General features: G+C 41.8%; 1 protein-coding gene across 1 annotated transcript; it reads right to left on the minus strand.

Moving 5' to 3' along the window:
- On the minus strand, window positions 1-26,561 carry LOC121276788 (2'-5'-oligoadenylate synthase 2-like). Its single transcript, XM_041185334.1, has 8 exons — window positions 26,455-26,561; window positions 22,462-22,660; window positions 20,058-20,250; window positions 18,293-18,483; window positions 10,116-10,276; window positions 9,079-9,203; window positions 6,230-6,369; window positions 1-129 (listed from the first exon to the last, which is right to left on the minus strand). Exons 2-8 carry the CDS (start codon window positions 22,618-22,620, stop codon window positions 1-3), a joined length of 1,098 nt encoding a protein of 365 aa, XP_041041268.1. The 5' UTR covers window positions 22,621-22,660; window positions 26,455-26,561.

A 26,561-nucleotide genomic window follows, 5' to 3' on the forward strand; every position in this document is an offset into this window, starting at 1 on the left:
TCATGTGCTTTCCCACACTGTCTTCTTAAGCTTCTCCACAAAGTACATCACAGTTGATGACTCCTTCCTACCCCATGATCTCTCATTTCCAATGTACTTTTGGGGCACTGTTTTCAACTGGTTCCGCTCCTACATGAACCAACAGAGCAGCATGTCTCTAACAACAGCTTGTCCTCCCACCCCTGCACAGTAATTTCTAAAATATCCAAAGTTTCCATCCTTTGGACATCCTTTTCCTCACTTATATGCTGTCCACTGAAAAAGCAGATATGGGCTTAGTTTCAAAATGCATGCTGATGACTCCCAGCTCTACATTTCCACCACTACCCATGATCTCACAATCGTCAGTGTTGTTTGACATCAAATATAGAAAATCAGAATTTCCTCCTGCTGAATATTCAGAAAACTGAAGTCATCTTATTTTGCTGCTGTCAAAAAATACATATGATCTTATTCCTGACTCTATTCCCTTATTTAATTTCTCATTCAAACTGAAGTAGAGAACACATAACCTTAGTGTGCTACTTGGTGTTGGGATGAGTTTAAAATCAGATTACCTATCTATTGCCAAGACAGGTTACTTCCACCTCCATAACACTGCCCAACTTCATTCATATTTCACCTCCCCAGTGATTACTTGAATCTCAATCGAGACTTCTTAGTGGCCTCCTGAACTGTTCTCTATGTAAGTACCAATTTGACCAGGATTCTACTGCCCACATCCTGACCTGCACTAGGGCTTGTTCACCCTATCCTTACTGGTCTCCACTATCTCTCTGCTTCTGAGTGCAAAGCCCTCTGTAATTTTACTTCATCCCACCTCCATCAACTCTACATCCAACTCCTACAGTTAACGGAAAGTGGACTAAGGCGTAAATAGAACCTTGCATCTTTAATATCTTCCAGGCATGTTTCAAGGCTCAGTGGAGTATATTTGTACTGGAAACAGTGCAAATCATCTTCATGCCTGGATGTGATAATTAAGTTATATTTCTCCCTATTACATTACCTCAAATAAGTTTCCTCTAATTAAATGATTGGAATAATTTATTAAACAGCTTTTTCTTGCCTCAGATTGTAACTGATCACTTCGTATTTAATTTCTGTGATATATGAGATGTAAAACAGTAACGCTAGAACTTCAAGAGTACTGAACTACCAGGAACTTAACCATGGTGTATTGGTGATGTTATTGTGGAGATGCTTAATTTTTTCATATCACATTGCTCTTTCTGCAACTTCTCTACATTACAACAATGAATAACCTTCAAAAGTGTTTCATTGGTTATGAAACCTTTGAGTTAAAGGTATTGTCCAGCCAGATATCTTATATATGTGTAGAAATAAATGTAGATAGATGTATATATAAAAACGACATATCCATGCCATCATTAAGTCTACTTATTTCCACACCTGTAACATCGCCCACCTCCAATATATCCACGCTCCTCTAATTTTGGCCTCTTGAGCATTCCCAATTTAAATGGCTCCACCAATAGAAATCATGCCTTCAGCTACCAAGGCCCAAGCTCTGAAATTCCCTCTTTAAGCCTCACCTCCTGTCTTTCTTCCTTTAGGATGCACTTTATAACCTACCTATTACACCAATCTTTTGATCATCTGCACTAACATCACTGTATAGCTCAGTGTCATGAAGCTATTAACGTATATAATATTTTGGAAAATATTTTTCTTTTAAAATAGTGGTTTAATCTGTGGGTATGTCTTAATTGGATTAAAGCCAATTAGTCTGGGTGCTTTGCTATGTACTAGTTTTGACATGTAAGTGAGATGGCATGCATTTGCATTTTTTGAATAGAGCATTCAAGAAGTGGGGTGAAAACTTGATGCCTATCTGGCAGATACCAAGCCATATGTTTATATTACTAATAAAATTGGTACTATGAAAGGGGTTTTATTGTTAAAAGATAAAGTTCAAAGAGGCTGGTGAGACAATGAGAACTTGAATTCAATCAGTGGTGGTAAGTATAACTTCAGTAGTTTTCTGGTGTGCAGAGCAGAGGCAGTGTGAGGTCATAAGGTAGCTGCAAGCCTCCAACTGGCTCCACAGTTGGACCTAATTTTGAATTTGTAAGCTGAAAATGCTTTGTCTGATGTTTGGTTAAGTCGATGGGTTGTTGTTGCCTTAATGGATATTAGTTTGGGAATTTGCTAAAAGTTATGATAGTAGTAGCTTGTCGCCATGTGAACATATATTTGACCAGTGTAAATTAATAAAATGTTTCACTTAGTTTACTGTAAAGCCTCGAGAACTGATGGTCTGATTCCGGAGTTTAGAGTCGCATCTCAAACACAACACATAAAAGTATCGGTAATGACAGTTGTTTAAAGTTTCCCTCTGGGAATTTTAATTCTGCTTTACCAATTGCATCGGTCATAACACTCAGTGGCAATTTTTGTTTGAAAACACTCCTGTGAAGTACATGTGGATGTTTCTCTATGTTGAAGGTGCTATATAAATGTAAGATTTTGTTGTGTATAAACGCAAGTTCTTTAAATAAATGATCACCTTAATCATTTATTTTTAGTACATTAATGCCTCTGCTAATATGGTATGGAGAGGATTCTGGCTTAGCACAATCAGCATTCACATTATTTGCAATGATGATTGTATCTTTTTAAACCAGTTACATTTCCAAGTTGATATCAATTTTCTAAAGCTAAATGGTCACAATATACTTGGTGTGTGATGTGCCTGCATGCCATTGTAATGTAAGAGTGCTCAGCAGAGCAGGGGATAATAGGAACTCAAGAATAGCACTACCCGCAGTATGGTGTATAGAGTCACATGGTAGTAGACTGAGAGATCAGTCTAGAAATAATACACTGGAACCAGCTTGCATGGAGGCACCATGCATGACAGCAACCTGGGATCTGCAAATAATTAAAAGTTAACAATAAACGGTTCATGTTTAAATATATAAGTCTCAAGGTCGCAACATTGAGACACCACTGCACACCAATAATACAAAATGGTTGGCATCAGTGGGATATCAATGCTATCAGCATATTACAACATGGCTGGCAGTGATGGGAACTACTACAAGCTATCACATCAAAGATGGTACCATATTCCAACATGATGATCCATGGTGATATGAAAGGTGGCAGCTAAATGCATGAACCCAGGACAGCATCCCAAGTTATGAAACACTAAAAGCAGCTGAAGCCAAGCTAGAGAGAGATGCACCCAAGAAGAAAACTTGAAGGAAAAATGAATGAAGCTTCACTACAGACTTGGACATGAGGAATCACCCTCAATGAGGGTGAGAAGTTCATTACAGAAAATTACAAGAACCTGAGTGATACAGTTCACAAGGTGGTGAGCAAAAATACAAAAATGTTAGCTGTACTTACATTTAAGAATAGGTAGTGATCTCAAGGGCTCAGCATCCATACGGCAGCTCAAAGATGGCTGCAGTAAAAAAAAAAGTTAGAAAGGCTGGTAGGGTTAAATAGAGAAGACTGCAGTGCACAGTAGGAACAAAAGAAGAAGCCTGCAGAGTTTAAGAAAATCAAAGAATTGCTGCTGTTCTGAAGATTTTTTTAAAAGTGGCAACTAGGCCAAAAAGAAATGCTGTCCCTTCAAGTTAAAAAAATGGCCCCGATCAGACATTGAGCCTGCTGAAATTCCCAAAGCATTCAAATAAACAGAACCTGCAGAGTTTGAAAGAAAGAAAATAAATCACTGCAGTAACCTTAAAAAAAAAAGAAAAAGTTTTCAAATTTTAAAAGTTTTTTAAAAATGAGGTGGCCAATTGCTGGAGAACCTGCCAAAAGCACAAAAGTACGGGAAACTGACAACAAAGAAAGCTGACAGCTGCCAACAGCCTGAGCATAAAAAAAAGTTACTGCGCTCATAGTCCTAAAGAGGCAATGCAATTTAAAGCAGTAACTACAAGAAAACAGCCATGGACAGAAAATTGAAAGAAACCCCCAAGAGGGCACAATTCTGCCAAGGGCAACAAGGGACCCTAGAGAGAGGGCAACAAAAGACTTCAGAGAGAAGACAACAAAAGACCCCAGAGCAAGGACAACAAAAGCCTCAAGAGTGAGGGTAACAGAGAACTCTAGAGAGAGGGAGCCAAATGACCCCAGAGTGAAGGACACAGATGGTAGTGCAGAGTGAGCAGATGACTGTGCATAAAGCAAAGCTATCTGAAATAACTCAAAAGAAACAAGACATGCAAAAAGTAAATGAAGCTGTTCTGCAAGAAGATGTCTGCATCAGAGCTGAACTGGAAGACTTGAGGTGCAAGATTCAAGCTCAGAGCATACATCTGAAAACACACTATAAACTGAAGTCTTCAATGAACCAAGCTGTTCGAGATCTGAACAAACAAATTTCAGAGATGACACAAAAATACCAGGAGGGGATAACGACTATTAATTCCACAGTTGGCAAATCAAAGCAGGAGTTGGGAAAACTTAACCAGATGTACAGCCAGGCAAAACAGCAGGCAGAAAAGCCATGAAAAGAAGTTGCGACCCTGAAAGACTCCTTGAAGAATCAATATGTAGTCATGGAAAAATATGAGGGGTTTCAAAGAACATTGATTATTACTTCAGAAAGAGCTGTGCTGGAACTATGAGTGGCAACAAAATGAGGCACTGAAGCCCAGAGTGAGTTGGCAAGAGGTCAACAAGAAAATAAATAGTTGAAAGAACAGTTGATTGTCCTTCAAGGTCAAATGCAAAAGGATTGCAATGTCCATTCAGCAACATGAAGCAACAAAGACTTTCTTAAACAATAGAATGGAGGCACGGCAGAAGAAACTCGAGGAGATGATGCAGAATTACAGAAAAGCACAAGATGAAGTAACCAGGCTTTGCAAAGAAAAGGAAAACCTACACATGTCACAAGAATCTCTTAGGTAAAAGTTTATTCCTCTGGAAAATTACAAAAGGAAGGAAAATGAATTTAATGTCATTCTGAACAAACTGATGAAGCAGTTGGCAGAGAAGATTCAACAATGTTCTATATCCAGGAGTAGGCTGAAAGCTACAGGAAACAGGCTGAAGAGCTGAAGAAGCATTTGAATGGAAAAGAGGAGCATTGAAAGGAAAAACTGTCGAACTTCCCAAACAGCGAGTGGATAATGAAGCCATGAGTAGCACAATTACAGAACTGAAACAAGTTAAAACTGCCCTAGAGACGGACCTGGCTAACAGTGAAACCAAAATGAAAGACAAGGACAATGTTCTGCTGCAGACAGAAAAAAAAAGACAGAACTAAGATCAGAAACCAGAAATCCAACTCTGAAGTGCAAGGCCCTAGAAGAAAAAAAAGCTGAGCTGAATGAAAATATTTATAAGCTTGCAAAATGGTTTGAAAATAAAAAAAAACAAACAAATGTTTGTCTGAAAGTGTGAAACAAGTGGAAATGAAGGTTCCATTTGCAAAACGTATACATTCAGCAAGAAGATGACAGACACCACAGAAAAAAGAAAATTCGAGTTTACTTTAGGAACGAATGGAGTGTAGCTTTCCCTGTGGAAGGAATAGAACAAATCCACAGTGTCTGAGAAAAGCAGACAATTTATTAATAAAGAGATATGCAACTCGAAGGAGCACAAAAAGCGAATCAATGGAGATAGCTAAGTAACAGAAACACAGAGTACTAATAACATTTTTCCAAACATGACAGACCAAGATGTGGAAGAAATGACAAGCCTCAAGACCATCTGAATTTATAAAGTCAGAGACTTGAGAGGGAGGAGCAGGAATAGCAAGTAAATATTGCATTACAAATAGTTACACTCCATTGGAAAGGAAAGTTTTCTTTGGTGAAGAAAGAGGAATGTTGTATGATGTGCTTGCGTGCCATTCTAATGTAAAGGTGCTCAGCAGAACAAGAGTTAACATGAGACTGGAGAATAGCACTGCTCATGGTTTGATGTATAGAGTCACATGGTAATAGACTGAGTGAATGGTCTAGAAAAGACACTCTGGAATCAGCCTACATGGAGGTAACAGCACCATGCATGACAGTAACCTGGGATCTATAAATAGTTAAAGGTTAACAATAAACAGCTCATGTTTAAATATACAAGTGTCAAGATCTCATCATTGAAACACCACTGCACACCAATATTACAATATTTTTATTAATAATTACAATATAAACAAAAACAATCTAGTACAAATAAATGCAAACCTATTGGCCTCAGTGGGCTGAGCGAGTGAGGTCCTAAACCAATGTTTAACCAGACGAATCAGATCCTTTACACCAACAATAGATGCCTTCACAAAATCCACTTGATACTGCAGCAGAGAGATTGAATAAAGCTGGATTTTTACATCATCCCCACAATTATATAATTGTCGGTATAAGTTCCTTTTAACATCTGTACAATAAAAAAATCTCACTTAAAGAGGACATTGTGTTAAAAACAAAATCAGCAAACTAACAATTGTAGTTATATAGCGCCTTATCAACAAATAGAAACATCTCAAAGAGCTGCACAATGATCTACTCTTTTATGCAGAAATTGTTTTTAATGCTGAGGCAAACAGAGCTGTTACTTTTCACACAACTTCCCACAGACAGCGGGGAAATAAGCAGTTCATGTACTTTTGGGCTGCCACTTGAGATAAAAGTGCTGGACAGAATACTGTATGAAATCCCAACCCTCTTATAAATAATGCCACGGGATCTTTCAAAAACATGTATATATGCATACTGGTAATGTTGCTAGATTAGTAAGCCAGAGTTCAGCACTAATGATCTGGAGATATGAGTTCAACTCCCAATATGGCAGTTAGGGAACTTCAATTCAGTTTATTAAATAAATCCTGAAAAAAAAACTAGTCTCAGGAATGGTGACCATGAAACTATTGCATTGTCATAAAAATCCATCTGGTTCACTAATGTCCATTGGGAAGGAAATCTGCCATCCTTACCAAATGGTTGACTCTTAACTGCCCCCGAAATGGCCCTGGAAGCTACTCACTTGCAGCTACTGCTGCAAAAAGCCTATAGGAATAAAACTGGATGGACAACCATGACACCAGACATGACAAAGGTACACCAGTTGACACCAGAAAATCTTCCTCAATATCATTTGGGGACTTGGAAAATTCGGAGAGCCATGCAAGCTGTCTGTGACATAGGCACATTGACAGAAACATAGGCCTGAATTTTACCTTTGGCGGGTGTGTGCGAACAGGAGCGGTCGGCAAATGGTCACCCGAACGCGATTGGCCCCACCGCGATTTCACACTAGCTGGCCAATTAACGGCCAGCCAGTGTGAAACACGCACTGAAAAGCTAAGCACTGCTGGGGTGGGGATGGGTGATGAAGTTTCTGTGGGCACGGGTGCGGGTGAGCACTGCGAGAAAGCTCCCTGAAGGCAGGCAGCTGCCTCACGGAGCTACAGACCTGAAAATGCTAAAATAAAGGTTTAAAAAGCTGCAGAAAATTGTCTATGCATCATAATCAATCACCTGAAAATGAAAATAAAGCTGATAAAAATGCTGTCCACAGATATTTATTTTAATTTTATTTCATTACGGGAATTTCATCCCATCCTTGGATGAGGTTTGATGAGAAATGCAAAGGCTCCCTGGCCAATTCACCCGTCCACCAACCATTCAGTTGGATGGGCCATGAAAAATCAGAGGCAATCGTGCCGTTAATGGGTTTAATTGCCCTCTTAATTGTTGGCAGGTGCGCTTCCGGCTTTTGTATGTGCCCGCCGACCGAAATATCACGCGAGTGCGTGATGATGTCGGGACGCTCGCTCGATGTCATCTCTTGCGATTTTATGCCCAATTGGGTCGGGCACATGCCCACCCACAGGACGTAAAATTCAGCCCATACTTTCCAACCAACATCCCGGTCTCCTCCATTACCATTCCTGGGTATGTCCTATCCCACCGGCAGGACAAACCCACCAGAGATGGCAGCATAGAGGTATAGAGTGGGAAGGAGTAGCCCTGAGAATTCTCATCATTGTCGCCAGACCCCATTAAGTCTCATGGCATCAGGTCAAACATGGGCAAAGAAACATCCTGCTGTGGAGAATCAGTGCTCCTTCATGTTGAACACCACTTGGAAAAAGCACTAAGGATAGGAAGGGCACAGAAAGTACTCTGGGTGGGGGACATCAACATTCATCACCAGTGGCTCGGTAGCACCACTACATACATAGCTGGACAAAACCTGAAGGACATAAGTTGCCACACTGGGCCTGCAGAAGTGGTGAGAGAACAACATGAGTTAAAAACCTATTTGACTTCATCCTCACCAATCTGTCTGTCATAGATACATCTGCCCATGATAGTATCAATAAGTGTAATCAGCGCACAGGCCTTGTGGACATGAAATCCCATCTTCACAGGGAGATCATACTCTATTGTGTTGTGAGCACTATGATCATAGTTTCAGAGCAGATCGGGCAGCAGAAAACTGCAAAAGGCAGCCACTGTCACCTCACCTCTGGAATTTAGCTCTTTGGTTTATGTTTAGACTAAGACTGCAATGAAGTCTGGAGTTGAATGTCATTGTTGTTGCCTAGGTAGATGCCGGAAAGCCTGACCAGTTTTATTCTTATTACACTTTGTCACAGTGAATTGATATAACTGAGTGCTTGCTAGGCCATTACAGAGAGCAGTTAAGAGTCAACAACATTGCTTTGGTCTAGAGCCAGAACGAGTAAGGATGGCAGATTTCCTTCCCTAAAGGATTTTAATGGACCAATCGAATTTTTACAACAATTTGGTAGTTTCATGTTCACCTTTATTGAGACCAAACTTTTCTTAAAAATTCCAGATTTATATAACTAATTGAATTTAAATTCCCATCTGCTGTGATTAGATTTGAACTCAGGTTTCCTGATCATTAGTCCAGGCCTCCGAAATGTTAACCAGTAAAATAACCACTATCTACCCAACTCAGGTATTATTAATTAATTTGCTACAAAGAGTAAAATATTTCCCAAAATTCTGGGTTTGAAAGCCATAATATGAAAGAAAACAAGGAATATTCTTTAAGTTTGCAAAAAATATGAAAACAAACAGATCTAAATAACATAGTGGAAAATAAAATGCAAACCTTGGGATGGAATGGGTCCTAATAAATCATGGCAGAGCATTACATCAAAGTGGTGAATATGTAAGTCTTTGAAACACTTGAACTGAAATCGAAGAGAAAGTGAAGCCTTCTTTTCCATCAATATCCTAAAATGACAAACAATTTGGATCATATATATGCACCATTAAGCACTGATAGTGCTGTGCCTTACTATATCCCACAATGCATTCACAACACAGCCGGAATTAACACAACTTTTAACATCGTGCAGAATGAACATAACCCGTGTTCTCAGGTGTGGTAATAGGGAAAGGGTATACATCCCCAGTGAAAAGATTTGGGAAGAAGCTTGCAAGAGATTGCCTCAGAGTGAGGTAAATTTTCCTTTTGATTGGAAAGTCAATTTTCATTACCTTCTGTAGAAAATCTTTTGGTACAAAAGGTGGACAGAAGGGAACTCTTCTTTGGGACTTGAAAAGAGGTCAACAACAGAAACTGTCCAATCACAGTAGAAGGATGCCACCTTAAAATTAGTCTCTGCTGTATTTTAGGCTGTAGACTAGCATGGGCTGCTTCAATAGCAAAAGGAGCAGTTGGTGTTGTAGATCTCCCGCATATCTGTCAAATCACCTGATTCACTCCTCTAGAGTGCCAATATTCTACTCTTAGAACCTCATTGTATCAGATCTCAACTGAGGCCCACAGAGCTGAAGATGGATCATAGATACTGCTCACAGAGGGTAGGCCTAATTTCTAAGAAGCCACCACAAACCCGGCTATCAGCTGCAAATAGTGACGAAATAGTAACAGGGATCGCGAGGATACCCTACAAAGCACAATACTATCAGAAATAGAGAATACTGGAGATATATAAATTAGCAGCAGAAAGAGAAATCGAGGTTAACTGATCAGACTGATGAAGGCTCCCACCTGAAACATTAACTTACCTTTCTGACACAAAAACGCAAATCTGTTTAGCATTACTCATAATTTTCTATTTGTATTTCAAATTTCCAGCATTAACTCTTTAATTTTTAATCAACATTCCTTTGTCTCACCTGTTGGTCATTACAGATAATTTCAAATTATTCTCCAGGCCACACAACATGGATGATATCTTCTCCTTGCAGTCATCAAGGCTCAAAAATGAGGAGCTGAATATCACAACATCAATATCAGACCAATCTCTGGTGTCTGTCCCTTTGAAATAAGAGCCACCCTGTGAAGATATATTACAAAAATTACAGTGCAGGACAGAAAGACTTGCATTTATATAGCACCTTTCACAACCTCAGGAGGTTGCAAAATGCTTTACAGCCAAAGGAGCACATTTGAAGTATAGTCACTGTTATCAGGCTGGAAATAGGACAGCCAATTTTCACACAACAAACTCCCACAACCAGCAATTAAATACGAGACTAGATTATCTACTTCTAGTCCTCATTGCGATATAAATATTGTCCAGGAGAACTTTCTAACAATCCGTGGGATCGTTATGTCCACCTAAGAGGACAGACAGGGCCTCAGTTTAACATCTCATCTGAAAGATGCACCTCCAGTAGTACAGCACTTCTTCAGCATTGCACAGATATACCAGCTGAGTGAGATCATGTGCTCAAATCGCTGCACTGGGACTTGAAGCAAAGGCCTTGCTGCACACTCACCGTAGCCATTTAAATAATTTGCAAAAAAATATTAGGGATATTTCACAGGTAGCATTAATTATTTATTTTATAAGACTAATAATTTACAAATCTTGACTTAAAAAGTTGTTAGAATTTAGGTAAAGGTGATAAATCAACAGAGCACTTAAATTGTTCCTGACACAAAACTCAATATGTATTAGTCGTAACTACAAATTCATCTATTAATATTGGCCTTTTTGACTTGAATTCACATTGATAACTAGGCTTTGGCACTTGAAGCAGTGTCGTGGTATTGTCACTGGACTAGTAATCCAGAGACCCAGGGTAATGTTCTTGGGACGCATGTTCGAATCCCACCATGGCAGATGGTAGAATTTGAATTCAATAATAATCTGGAGTCTAGTGATGACCATGAAAACAATGCCGACTGTTGTTAAAAACCCATCTAGTTCACTAATGTCCCTTTAGGGAAGGAAATCTATTGTCCTTACGTGTTTTGGCCTACATGTGACTCCAGACTCATAGTAATGTGGTTGACCCTGAAATGGCCTAGCAAGCCACACAGATGTCATACCACTAAAAAAGGAATGAAACTGGATGGGCCACCCAGCATCAATCTAGGCACTGGAAATGACAACAGCAATCTCAGCCCTGTCAACCCTGCAAAGTCCCCTTCACTAATGCGGGCTAGGGCCAAAATTGGGGGAGCTGACTCACAGACTAACATACCTTACGGACAATGTAGCAAATACATTCATCACCATTCCTGCCTATGTCCCGTCCCAATGGCAGGACGACCCAGTAGAGGTGGCGGCACAGTGGTATACAGTCCGGAGGGAGTTGCCCTGGGAGTCATCACCATCAACTCCAGACCTCATGAAGTTTCATGTCATCAAGTCAAACATGGCCAAGGAAAGGTCCTGCTGATTACCACGTACCGCCCCCCACCAACTCAGCTGATGAAACCATACTCTTCCATGCTGAACACCACTTGGAGGATGCACTGAGGGTGGCATGGGCAAAGGGTGTTCTTATAGTGGTGGGTGGGGGGAGGTAACTTCAATATCCATCACCAGGAGTGGCTCGGTAACACCACTCCACAGCGAGCTGGCCGAGTTCTAAAGGACATAGCTGTTAAACTGGCTCTGCAGCAGATGGTGAGGGAACCAACAAGAGGGAAAAACATACTTGACCTCATCCTCACCAACCTGCCTGCTACAGGTGCATCTGTCCATGACAGTATCGGTAGGAGTGACCACTGCACCGTTGTTGTGGAGACAAAGTCTTGTCTTCATATTAAGGATACCCTCCATCATGTTTTGTATGTTGTGTGGCACCACCACTGTGCTAAGTGGAATAGATTTTGAACAGATCTAGCAACTCAAGACTGGGCAACCCTGACGTGCTGTGGGCCATCAGCAGCAGCAGGATTGTGCTCAAACACAATCTGTAACTTCATGGCCTGGCATTATCCCCCACTCTACCATTACCATCAAGCTGGGGGATCAACCCTGGTTCAATGAAGAGTGCAGGAGGACATGCCAGGAGCAGCACCAGGCATACCTAAAAATGAGATGTCAACCTGGTGAAGCTACAACACAGGACTACTTGCATGCCAAACAGCATAAGCAGCAAGTGATAGACAGAGTTAAGCGATTTCACAACCAACGGATCAGCTCTAAGCTCTGCAGCCCTGACACATCCAGTCATGAATGCTGGTAGACAATTAAACAATTCACTGGAGGAGGAGGCTCCACTAATATCCCCATCCTCAATAATAGAAAAGCCCAGCACATCTGTGCAAAAGATAAGATTGAAGCATTTGCAACAATCTTCAGCCTGAAAAGCCGAAGAATGATCCATCCCGGCCTCCCCAGCATCACAAATGCCAGTCTTCAGCCAATTCAATTTGCTTCATGTGATATCAAGAAATGGATGAATGCATTGGATACTGCAAAGGCTATGAGTCCTGACCATAATCCGACAATAATACTGAAGACTTGTGCTCCAGATCTTGCTGTGCCCCTAGGCAAGCTGTTCCAGTACAGCTACAACACTGACATCTATCCAGCAAAGTGGAAAATTGCCCAGGTATGTCCTGTACACAAAAAGCAGGACAAATCCCACACAGCCAATTACCACCCCATCAGTCCACTCTTGATCATCACTAAAGTAATGGAAGGGGTCATCAACAGTGCTATCAAGCGGCACTAGCTTAGCAATAACCTGCTCATTGATGCCCAGTTTGGGTTCTGCCAAGGCCACTCAGCTCCTGACCTCATTCCTGCCTTGGTTCAAACATGGACAAAAGATCTGAACTCTAGACGTGAGGTGAGAGTGACTGCCTTTGATATTAAGGCAGCATTTGACCAAGTGTGGCATCAAGAAGCCCTAGCAAAACTGAAATTCATGGAAATCAGGGGGGAAACTCTCTGCTGGTTGGAATCATACCTAGCACAATGCAAGTTGGTTGTGGTTGTTGGAGGTCAATCCTAGACATCACTACAGAAGTTTCTCAGGGTAGTGTCCTAGGCCCAACCATCTTCAACTGCTACATCAATGACCTTCTGTCCACCATAAGTCAGAAGTGGAATATTCTCTGATGATTGCATGATGCTCAGCATGACTTCCCAGATACTGAAGCAGCCCGTGTCCAAATACAGCAAGACCTGGACAATTTCCAGGCTTGGGCTGACAAATGGCAAGTAACATTAACACCACACCAGTGCTAGGCAATGACCATCTCCAACAAGAGAGAATCTAACTATCGCCCATTTCTAATTGCCCTAACCTAACCTAAACTGAACTGGACTTGCCATATAAATACTATGGCTACAAGAGCAGATCAGAGGCTAGGAATCCTGTGGCGAGTGACTCACCTCTTGACTCCCCAAAGCCTGCCCACCATCTGCAAGGCACAAGTCAGAAGTGTGATGGAATACTGTCCATTTACCTGGGTGAGTGCAGCTCCAGCAACACTCAATAGCTTGACGCCACCCAGGACAAAGCAGCCCACTGGATTGGCACCCCATCCACAAACATTCACTCCCTCTACCAGCGATGCACAATAGCAGCAGTGTGTACCCGTTACATGAAGCACTGCAGAAACTCAGCATGGCCCCTTAGACAGCACCTTCCAAACTTATGACTGCAATCATCTAGAAGGACAAGATCAGCAGACACATGGGAACACCACCACCTGGAAGTTACCCTCCAAGTCACCCACCATCCTGACTTGGAAATACATTGCCGTTCCTCCACTGTCACTGGGTCAAAATCCTGGAACTCCCTCCCTAACAGCACTGTGGATGTACCTACAAGAAGGCAGCTCACCACCACCTCTCAAGGGCAATTAGGAATGGACAATAAATGCTGGCCCAGCCAGTGATGCCCGCATCCCATGAATGAATTAAAAAGACCTTTCAGCTAGGGTCTTACATTATTGGAGTGCCTCACTCTATGAGGAATCTCTAACCAACTTACTGACACCGGCCTGCTGCTGTTAATTGAGTACGTTGACTCTGCCTTATCAGAATTGGTGAAGTGGCGTTATTGATTTCCACTTTCTGATTGACTTGGGGGCAAAAGAGAGTCCTTTATGGATCATAACTTTCTTCTGTGAACTTATTTCAAAATTTGAAGCCCAATGCCAGTTAAGAAGGTTTAAGTAGATCATCGAATCACTTTCAATCTGCCAACTAATTCTGAAAACGTATATGTCAGAAATTCTGCATTATTAAATTTTGCAAATTCTGATGGGAGCAGTAAATCTGTCCATGTTTTTAACTTTTGACTTTAAAAGCACTTTAATCACAAGTGCAGCCATAGGGCTGTCTTCAATGTTTTGCAATTTCTGTAACTTACTAAACTAAATTATCTAAATATGAAGTTAGCGTTCCAGGTCATCTGGTGCTTTTCTGTGAGGATTGCCATTGGTTTTTCATGAAGTTGCTTTCCAGAATTCAGCTATAACCCTTCAGGTTTCCCAAAACCCCATCATGTGGTTCAGAAAGCCCACTAAGTTACAGTTTTCCAGAGGTCAATAGTATGATTTGGAGAATCCATGTTGTTACAACCTCTATCCAGCAGGCATATCTACAGCAAACCAGGGGTGCTTCCCGCCATATAGCAAAAAGCCAACACGCCCAGCATCAAGGCGCTAATCACTCAAAATCACCTTTGCTGGGTGCGACATTTCATTCACATGCCTGACGCCAAACGCCTGAAGCAACTGCTCTATTCATTACTCAGTCACAGCAGGAAACTCCCAGGAGGACAGTGTGTGGCCGGAGTACAACGGAATGCCACTCCAGCACCTTCGCCTTCAAGCGGACATGTAAACTTATTGTGGCCCGTCAAACCTGGATATTGAAGTGACTGATATATGTAAAATGCTGTAAAGCTACAGATACAATCACAGGCTGGTTCCTCCCTGCATTTTCTGCTGACAGGTTTATTAGTGAGTTTATCAGCAGCAAATCAGAGAGAAACCAGCCTGGGATTGGACGAACGGCAAAAAGTGGGAAGCAAAGTATTGAAGGTAGATTTCAGGGCCTGGAGTGCAAGACAGCTGGAACGATGATGCAGGGCCCAGGCGAGGCAGCCCAAGTCACAGTGCGAACCCCAGGCGAGGCAGCTGGACTGACATGGCCCAGGTGGGGCATCTGGAGTGGTGGTACAGGGCCTAAGCGAGGCAGCCTGCTCAGGTGAGGAAGCCAGAGCTGCGTTGTGGGGCCCAGGTGAGACTGGCGGAGCGGTCGAGCAGGGCCCAGGTGAGACAGGCGGAGCGGTGGTGCAGGGCCCAGATGAGACGGGCGGAGCGGGGCCCAGGTGAGACAGGCGGAGCGATGGTGCAGGGCCCAAGTGAGACAGGTGGAGCGAGGACCAGGTGAGACAGGTGGAGCAGTGGTGCAGGGCCCAGGTGAGACAGGTGGAGTGGGACCCAGGTGAGACAGGCGGAGCAGTGGTGCAGGGCCCAGGTGAGACAGGTGGAGTGGGGCCCAGGTGAGACAGGCGGAGCAGTGGTGCAGGGCCCAGGTGAGACAGGTGGAGTGGGGCCCAGGTGAGACAGGCGGAGCAGTGGTGCAGGGCCCAGGTGAGGCAAGTGGTGCTCACTGGAGTCTGAGTAAGTGAGTGACTGGAGTTTATGTGAGGGGATGGGGGAAGAAGAGTGATAAGGAATGCGGAATAGAGTTCTTGAGGGAATGGGGAAGAGAGAGTGTGAGGGGGTTAGGGGAGAGAAAATGTTGGGGAGTGGGTGAGAGAGAGTGAAGGAATGGAGGAAGAGAGAGACTGAGGCGGTGGGGGAAGGTAGAGAGTGACAGGGTGGGGGAGAGAGAGTATGGGGAGGGAGAAAGAATGTGGGGGTGGAGAGAGAGTGTGGGGAGGTGAGAGAGAGTCTGTGGGGTGGGGAGAGAGAGTGATTCATGTTAATTTCTTGGCTGTGACGGCCTGAGTATGTAAGACATGGTGCAGTGTTTGTATTCCCTGCTGGCAGCTTTACATGGAATTTACAACACAGAAACAGGCCATTTGGCCCACCTCATGTATGTTGGTGTTTATGTCCCACACAAGCCTCCTCCCACCCTTCTTGATCACACTATCAGGATAACCTTCAGTTTCCTTCTTCTTCGGGTGTAAATCAAGTTCCCTAAATGTATCTATACTAGAATCACAGAATGGTTACAACACAGGAGGCCATTCAGCACATTGTGTCTGTGTCAGTTCTCTGCAACAGCAGCTCAGCTAGTCCCACTCGTCCATCTTTTCCCTGTAAAATCTTTTCTCTTCAGATAACTATCCAGTTCCCTTTTGAAAACCACAATTGAATCTGTCTCCACCACACTTGCAGGCAGTGCATTCCAGATCTAAACCGTGTTTTGCATAAAGAGATTTTTCCTCATGTTGCTTCTGGTCCTCATGTTAATCGCCTTAGGGTTCTCGACCTCCTGCCAATGGGAACAGTGTCTCCCCATTTACACTATCCAGGTTCCTCAAGATTTTGAACACGACTAGCAAGTCTCCTCTCAACCTTCTCTTCTCCAAGGAGGACAGCCCCAGCTTCACCAATCTATTCACATAACCGAAGTCTCTCAGCCTCAGAAACATTCTTGTAAATATTTTCTGCATCCTTGTGGAAAACCTCACATCCTTCCCATTGAGCCAGTGTTTTATGAAGGTTGATAATTACTTGCTTTTGTACTCTGTGCCCCTCTGTATAAAACACAGGATTCAGTTTAATTTATTAAGTGCTTTCTCAAACTGCCGTGCCACCTTCAACAATTTATGCACATATACACCCAGGACCCTCTGCTCCTGCATTTCCTTTATTTTATGTCACCTCTTCTCGTTCTTCAGACCAAAATGTATCACTTCACACTTCACACTAGTAATCCAGAGACGCAGGGTAATGCTCTGGGGACCAGGGTTCCATTCCCGCCATGTCAGATGGCGGAATTTGAATCCATTAAAAATCTGGAATTAAGAGCCAAATGATGACCATGAAACCATTGTCGATTGTTGTAAAAACCCATCTGGTTCACTAATGTTCTTTAGGGAAGGAAATCTGCTTTCCTTACCTGGTCTGGCCTACATGTGAGTCCAGATCCACAGCAATGTGGTTGACTCTTAAGTGCCCTCTGAAATCACCTTCTCAATAAATGCTGGCCTAGCCAGTGATGCCTACATCCAGCATATGAATGGGAAAAAAAATCTTCTGCCACGTATCTGTTTATTCCACCAGCCTCTCTCTATCCCCTTAAAGTCTATCATTATCCTGCACACAGTTCACAATAGTTCCAAATCTTGCATCACCTACAAACTTTGAAACGCGAAGGAGTATTGACATGCAATTTAAAGAAGTGAAGGTAATAATTCCGCGAAGGAGTGCGAGCACATGTGCAGGGGAGCACACTCTGAAAGCTCCCTGAAGGCAGGGAGCTGAACAATTTTAAAATCAAAAATAAAGATTTTAAAAATCTGAAAAAAATATATGGACATGGGACTCACAATAACATAAACAGAATAAAAATTCTGCCCAAACATTTATATTTACTTTTTATTTAATTGTGGAAACCTCATCCCGCCCGTGGATGAGGTTTGCTAAAAAATCAAAAGGCTGCCTGGCTAATTCGCCCGCTCCCATCCAACCCACCCACCCACCCACCCACCCCCCTCCCCACAATGGGGAGAAAATTTTCCCCAGTGAAAGAATTCAGTCCAGCTGTAAAGGTAATTATTACCTTAACTTCTTTAAATTGCACATCAATATGTTTCAACTGTTATGATATCCAACCTCACCATATTTTTTCACCTAGCACACATTAAGAAATTAGGACCACTAATGGTATAGATGAGTTGGTGTATAGTAGGTCCCATTTGGTATGCGAATTTGCCTTTACGCAAAACATTACATGAGTAAATTCTGGGAATGGCTGAGCATAACTCTTCCAATCTTCAACTGAAAAGTCTGTTAAAATTGGCCAACCAAATCTTTTAAAAGTAAAATAAACCAATTGGTCCACAGAAAGCAACATATATTATTTCCATTAAAAAATTTACAAAACATTTGTAAAGATAGAACCCATTACCTTAATAAGTCGGGTCACAGATGTGGGGCAGCACTCTTTAATTAAGTCAATAAGTTTCTCTACTTCTCCAGCACAAGCCAATCTCACAAATCCCATTTCTGGTCGAAGGTATGTTTCCATAAATTTTTGTAATAGCTGTGGGTGTCTGAGGTCCAATACACAGTCTGGGGAGAATGCTGTTGACATTCTTGCTATAAAAATGTAGTCAAAAATGTCAATTTTTTTTAGAAGAACACACACAATTGGGAAATGAAAGCTATGTAAGTAGTTGGTTAATTGAAAATTCTTACTTATCTCCAGAATTTTTAAAAGTTCATACTACAGGACGTGAGCGTCCCTGGCTGGGCCAGCATTTATTGCCCATCCCTACTTGCCCTTGAGAAGGTGGTGATGAGCTGCCTTCCTGAACCACTGCAGACCATGTGGTGTAGGTACACTCACAGCTATTAGGAAGCGAGTTCCAGGATTTCTAATATTTAACAACATGAAATTTCCTTTTTTCATTGAGCTTTCAAATTTGAATAAAAATCTATTCTTGCAGCACTCAATTTGATGGAGAATTCAGCCTTCCACTTTTCCATTTCCAGTAGCTTCAATGGTTATTTTTCAAATGTCTTGATCTTAATGAAATTTTTTCTTTTTAAATAATGGCTTTTTTTGCAAATCCCAAACAGATGTGCAGTCATATTCGTTACAAAAAAAGTAAGAGATGCCGAAGGAAACTAAATGACATTTGTAAATCGTAAGAAGATAAGGGCCTAAACTTTTGCCCATGAGGTGGTCAGGAATTCTTGCCAGAAATGTGACAAGACAGCACTCTTGCTCACTGATATGACATTGCTCAGACCTCAATGTCATTCTCTTGGACCAGTTTAACTGTAATGTTTTGAAAGGTTCTCAGTGACATTCCCTCGATGAGGGGAGCTTTCTGATGGATGGGAGACAGGGGAAAATATGGGGCAGCATTTCATTGGCTGCTGTAGCTTCAAAGGAGAGGCCAGCCATTTTTTGGTGCAAGAAACTGTATATCCTGGACCCTGTGTAAGTGGATGGAACTATGCACAAGCAAACTGTGGAGCTCTGCCTTCATTTCAACAGCTTCCCCATCACAACATGGATGCACCACTCATCACTGTCACGCCCATTTCACAGTTCCCATCACAATGTCCTCTTGGCCAACATTCAACCATAAAAGCCACCAACAAAAACCTTCACAAAACATCTTTATAGAGTAACTCATCCAATTAGATAAACAGAAATTACTATTTACCATTTTGCATTTCCTTCGTGCCTCTATTGACATGCAAAGTCCAAGTACTTAAGGGCATGGACTGAGGCTCTCAGTTTAGAGTTGACACCTTCACATAACTGTCTAAACCAGAGTCCGTTGAGCTGGGAAGAGCAATGGGGCTTGTTAAAGGTGGCATCAATTTGGAGCCTGATTGCACTTTGTGTCATATAGGGATGATTTAGGCTGTTGTTACAGGGTGAATATAAGTGGCTAATATGATTACTACTAGTTACTTGTAAGATATTGAGGGATTCATAATGCCACCAGTTGCCTATGGACTATCAGCACTACAGCTTCTTCCAGTTTCGCTAAATCCACTCAAAAATAGATGGTAAGCACAAGGAAAAACTAGGTCTAACAGTTAGAACTACCTTGAAGACAGAAACATTTCATGTTAGTTTAGCCACCCCAAAAGGTCTAAGCTGGCACACAGCAACCATCTTTGAATAAGGAGATTTTTAGGATGTAGTTTACCTCTTTGGCTGGCTGTATAATGATGCTCTTGCCTCTCATGTTGCTCCCTGCAGTGGATGGTTCCAAACACCCTACCACACATCCGGCAAGACACACTCTTTTCTGATGCCACAAACTTGTCCTCTCGTTGCAATGGCTCATCCCAGTACAGATGCTCACATGACATATTGTATTTACCTTTGTAATGCACAGTCTACAGATGGGGACAATATATTTGCTATATATACTTTAAAAATATAACTTTCAGCAATCAATGTACTAAACAAAATAAAAAGTTAGCAATAAGCTTACTTACTGGTTGTGATATTGTACAGCAATGAACAATACTACTGTGTACATTACAAAACATGTTACCAATTATTTTGCCGAATTTTATTGAGATCATTATATTTCCATGACGATGTTGCAAAAATATCTTAACAAAATGCTCACATTTTGCATAAGTAACACTTACAAAAATAGATGGGTTTTTTTTGCCAGTCCTTTCAAGGCTATTTTTATTGCCTAACCGGAGTAGGCCATTTAGCCCCTCGAACATGTTCTGCCATTCATTGAAATCTTGGCTGATCTGTGACTAAACTTCATATACCTGCCTTTGTCCCATATCCAGTACTATCTCTGATTTACAAAAATCTATCAATCTCAGAATTAATGTTATTAATTGACATAGCATCAACTGCTGCTTGCGGAAGAGAGGTCCAAACTACTAACACCCTTTATGTGTAAAAGTGTTTCCTAATTTCATTCCTGAAAGGCCTGCTTTTAACTGTTAGGCTATTACCATTGTCCTAACTGGCTAACCAGCAGAAATAGTTTCTCTCCATCTACTTTATTATTTCCCCTTACTATTTTGAAACATCAGTCAAATCATGGCTTAATCTCCTAAATTCCAGGAATACAATCCCAGTTTGTGAAATTGTTCCTCGTAACTTAACCTGGAATCCAGGGTTCATTCTGGTATATGTATGCTGCACTCTCCCTGTGGGTGATAAATCCTTCTTAGGTGTCGTGCCCAAAACTGAACACAGTAATTCAGGTGTGGTCTGACTAAGGCTTTGCACAGTGAAACATAATTTCTACTCCCTTGGATTATACTCCTCTAGGTATAAAGGCCAGCATTTTTTGTACCTATCCCTGAAATTTTAATAGACCATGAACATGGATCCCCAAGTCTCTTTGTACCTCCAACGTTTCTAGCTATTTACCATCTCCAAAATACTCTGGTCTGAAGTGGATGACCTCAGATTTGCCTACATTGAAATCCATTTAACAATCTATTAACAACTCTTTATAATTTTATGCTTCCATCTACACTGCTTACAATGTTGCTTGTGTCATTGGCAAACCTGAATATGTGACTATCTACCTCATCATCCAGGTTGTTAATTAATAAGGTGAATAGTTGTGGCCCAAAAATAAATTCCTGTGGGAGACCATGAATAACATCCTGCCAATTAGAATACCAGCATATTGATATCACTCTGCCTCCTGCAGTCAGTCAGTTTTGTAACCAGGTCAATAATTTGCCTTCAGTTCCATAAGATTCAATTTTAACTAATAGTCTCTTATGAGGGACTTCATTGAATGCCTCCAAAGCATTGTACAGCTAATTAAGTGCTTTTGAGATGTAATCACTGTTGTCGTGTCAGAAACACGACACCCAATTTACACACAGAAAACTCCCACAACAGCAATCTGATGATGACCAGATAATGTTTTTGACTGAGATATAAATATTGGCCAGGATGCCAGCAGAAGTCCTCTGCTCTCCTTTGAAATATTACCATTGAATCATTTACATCCACCTCAGAGAACAGGCAGGGCCTTGGTTTAATGTCTCATCTGAAAGATAATACCTTCAACAGCTTACTTCAGTGCTCCACTGGCGCATTGGCCTAGGGCATTATGCTCAAGTCTCTTGGAGTGGCACCCGAACCCATAACCCCATCACTCAGAGGCGAGAGCGCTACCATTGTCCTAACACTAGAGACAGATATATAAATGATCCAGTTCCAGTTAGGTACTAAGGTAGGTAGGGACTCTACACTGCTGTGCTTACCCAACAAAAGCTGGAACCCAGAGATTTTTAGGGCAATAGGTTTATAGCATAAGAAAGTACTGAACTGAAAAAAAAACAGCTGTTTCCAATTTTAGCAATATTTTCCACAGTATTATCAGTCCAATGTAGAAGGACAGCTGAGATATTTAATGTTAAAATAGTGGTGTCACTATTCCAAAAAAAACCTATGCACAGGCCTCACAACCTTGAAAAATGACACGCTTTCTCACTCAATGATCTATGTTGATGAAATGCAGGAAATTAATTTTTCTCTTTTAATCTTCCCTTGTGGAGTTCCACTGTAAACTGGATGATAATTCATAAAGAATGCTTCTGGATACATACTTGTTCATGCTCCTTCAGTTTTTCCCGCAATACTTCAATCCCACACTTATCACAGTATACTTTCCCGATATGTTTTGCTTGAAAGTGATGTTTTAGGGCTGTTTGACTGGCAAAGTCATTGCCACATCGTACACAGTTATAGGATTTAATAGCCTGCATGATGACACACCCATCAGCTTCTGAAGACCATCTAGAAATTCTGTAAATATTCAGCAAATGTCAGAAAAAATGATTATGTGACATGCAAGAGAAATTGTAATTTGATTGAAAATAGCATAAAAGACAAATTAACTATGGTGGCTACTTAGGTACAGAAAAATCTAGGCGGCCTTTTTATGTATATTTTCAGTTAAAAAAATACATGCCCAAAGAACAAATTCAAAGGTGATGGTAAAATTAGAGCACTGGGCTGATTTCTGGGGTGAAGGGGTTGACTTATCAAGAATGGCTAAACAGGTTAGGCCTTTATTCAATAGAGTTTAGAAGAATGAGGGGTGATCTTATTGAAACGTACAAGATCCTGAGGGGTAAAAACAAAAAAACTGCGGATGCTGGAAATCCAAAACAAAAACAAAAACAGAATTACCTGGAAAAACTCAGCAGGTCTGGCAGCATCGGCGGAGAAGAAAAGAGTTGACGTTTCGAGTCCTCATGACCCTTCGACAGAACTGAGTTCTGTCGAAGGGTCATGAGGACTCGAAACGTCAACTCTTTTCTTCTCCGCTGATGCTGCCAGACCTGCTGAGTTTTTCCAAGATTCTGAGGGGGCTTGACAGAGTAGATGTTGAGAAGATGTTTCCACTAGTGGGGGAATCTTGAACTAGGGGACATAGTTACAGAATAATGGGACACTCATTTAAAACTGAGGTGCGAAAGACTTTCTTCTTAGAGGGCAGTGAATGTCTGGAATTCTCTATCCCAGAGAGTTGTAGCGACTAGATCGCTGAAAGTATTTAAAGAGGAGATAGATAGATTTTTGAAATATCGGGGAGTTGAGGGCTATGAGGAGCTGCCACAAAAGAGAGTTGAGGCCTCGGGGAGATCAGCCATGATCCTATTGAATGGCGGGGCAGGCTAAGGGCTGAATAGCCTATTCCTGCTCCTATTTCTTATGTTCTTATGTTGAATTTCTGTGATGATTCCCTTGATCACTTATTGTAACTTCAGAATAAGATTCACAGAAACCCCGGAGAAAAGAAAAGAAAAAGGTGGTGGTGGCATAGTGGTAATCCAGAAGCCCCAGCTCATGTTCTGGGGACGCATGTTCAAATCCCACCACAGCGTTGGAGGAAGTTAAATTCAATTAATAAGTCTGGAATTAAAAGCTAGTCTATTGATGACTACAAAGCCATTGCCAATTGTCGTAAAAACCTTTCTGGCTCACTAATTCACTTTAGGGAAGGAAATCTGCTGTCCTTCCCTGGTCTGGCCTACATGTGACTCCAGACCCATAGCAATGTGGTTGACTCATATGGTCTAGCAAGCCATTCAGTTGTATCCAACCATTGCAAAGCCTAAAAGGAATGAAACCGGGTGGATCGACCTAGGCACCGGAAACAATGGCAAACTCAGCCCTGTCATCGCTGCAAAGTCCTCCTTATTAACATCTGGGGGCTGTGCCAAAATTAGGAGAGCTGTCTCACAGACTAGTCAAACAATAGCCTGACAGTCATCCTCATGGAATCATACCTTATAGATAATGTCCCAGACACCACCATCACCATCCCTGGGTACGTCCTGTCCCACCAGCAGGACAGACCCAGCAGAGGTGGTGGCACGGTGGTATACAGTTGGGAGGGAGTTGCCCTGGGAGTTCTCAACATCGAGTCCAGCCACCCATGAAGTCTCTTGGCATCATGTTAAACATGGACAAAGAAAACTCCTGCTGGTTACCATCTACTGTTCTCCCCTCAGCTGATGAATTGGTGCTCCTCCATGTTGAATACTACTCAGAGGAAACACTGAGGATGGCAAGAGCACGGAATGTACCCTAGGTGGGGGACTTCAATGACCACAAAGAGTGGCTCGGTAGCATCACCCAGTCTAAAAGCTTAAATGACATAGCTGCTAGACTGGGCCTGTGGCAGGTGGTGAGGGAGCCAACAAGAGGGAAAAACATAATTGGCCTCATTCTGCCTGCCGCAGATGCATCTGTCTATGACAGTATTGGTAGGATTGACCACTGCACAGTCCTTCTTGAGACAAAGTCCCAACTTCACATTGAGGAAACGCTCCATCGTGTTGTGTAGCACTACCACCATGCTAAATGAGATAGATTTCGAACAGATCTAGCAAATCAGGACTGAGCATCCATGAGGCACTGTGGGCCATCAGCAGCAGCAGAATTGTATTCAACCACAATCTGTAACCTCATGGCCCAGAATCTCCCCCATTCTGTCATTACTATCAAGCTGGGGGATCAACTCTGGTTCAATGAAGATTGCAGGAGGGCATGCCAGGAGCAGCACCAGCACCTAAAAATGAGGTGTCAACCTGGTGAAGGTACAACACAGGATTATTTGCATGCTAACCAGCAGAAGCAGCATGCAATAGACAAGTGATCCAACAACCAACGGATCAGATCTGAGCCCTGCAGTTCTGCCACATCCAGTCGTGAATGGTGGTGGACAATTAAACAACTAACTGGAGGAGGAGGCTCCACAAAAATCTCCATCCTCAATGATGAGGGAGCTCAGCAGATCAGTGCAAAAGATAAAGCTGAAGCATTTGTGACAATCTTCAACCAGAAGTGCCAAGTGGATGGTCCATCTCGGCCTCCACAGTAGGTCCCCAGCATCACAAGTGCCAGTCTTCAGCCAATTCAATTCATTCCACGTGATTTCAAGAAACAGCTGAGTACTGCGAAAGCTATAGGCCCTGACAATAGTACTGAAGACTTGTGCTCCGGAACTAACTGCACGCAATCAAGCTGTTCCAGTACAGCTACAACTCTGGTAGCTACCGGGCAATGTGGAAAATTGCCCAGGTATGTCCTGTACACAAGAAGCAGCACAAATCCAACCCAGCCAATTACTGCCCCATCCATCTGCTTATCCGTATTCTTCTCCAAGGCTCTAGCAGGAAAGGAACTACTGTGTTCCATGGAGTGCTTGATAATCTGTCTATACTTATACCTGCAACCTTCAAAAATATTAACAAATTTGCAGAATGGGGTGGAAATAGCTAATGAATTTGAATATAGGTAATTGTGGGATGTTGCATTTTGTTGGAGGAATGAGGAGGCCATCTATTCCTTGGAAAACAGAAGTTCATAATTAGTGAATTGGTTGTGGACCACATGTATGATTGTTTCTTGAGCAAGATTGAAAGAAGAAGAAATAAAGAATTTGCATAATAAATAAATAACTTTAGATAGTGCCTTTGATGACCTCAGGAGGTCCCAAAAAACTTCAGCTGATTATGTATTTTTGAAGAGTAATCGCTGTAGTTATGCAGCCAATTTGTGCACAGCAAGGTCCCACAAACAGCGATGTGATAATAAACAAATAATCTGCTTTAGATCGAGAGAGATAAATATTAGCAAGGAGACGGGCTTTACTGGCTATCTACAGATTCCTGATCCGGAAAGGATAGTGGAAGCAGATTTAATAGTGACTTTCAAAGGAAATTGGATAAATATTGAAAGAGTAAAAATGAAGGGCTACGGGGAAGGAGCAGGAGAGTGGGACTAATTGCATAGCTCTACAATGAGTTGGCACAGGCACGATGGCCCAAATGGCCTCCTTCTGCACTTTATTATTCAATTATGAAAATATATATGCTTAGAACATTTTAAAAATTATAATCAAATGTCCTTGAGACACAACCCAGTGTCTTACTGTTTAGAGTTTCACATCCCATGAAAGTTCCTAATCATCATTTTCTTCACAATCCGTATTTCAAAATATTGTCAACACACTATAACATTTAGTTTAAGATTCTACACCAGCATAACATATGAGACTTATCCATATTCTTCATAAGAATACTCACTTGTATTTTTCATGCGAGCTCCAAGTTTGGTGGCAATTGGAATAGCAGAGGAGCTTTGCCTACTCTTTGTTTACTCTGGTAACCAACATCTGAAGCCTGAATCTGAG

The sequence above is a fragment of the Carcharodon carcharias genome, chromosome 4 (assembly GCF_017639515.1).
Source record: "Carcharodon carcharias isolate sCarCar2 chromosome 4, sCarCar2.pri, whole genome shotgun sequence".
In the NCBI taxonomy this organism is placed as follows: Eukaryota; Metazoa; Chordata; class Chondrichthyes; order Lamniformes; family Lamnidae; genus Carcharodon; species Carcharodon carcharias.

Coding starts and splice junctions, on each gene's coding strand:
- LOC121276788 (XM_041185334.1), bottom strand. CDS start 22,620: ATGCAGGCTATTAAATCCTATAACTGTGTACGATGTGGCAATGACTTT. Junction 20,251..22,461: donor AACTGAAGGAGCATGAACAA/GTATGTATCCAG, acceptor CCCCATCTGTAG/ACTGTGCATTACAAAGGTAA. Junction 6,370..9,078: donor AGGACCCATTCCATCCCAAG/GTTTGCATTTTA, acceptor TTTATTGTACAG/ATGTTAAAAGGAACTTATAC.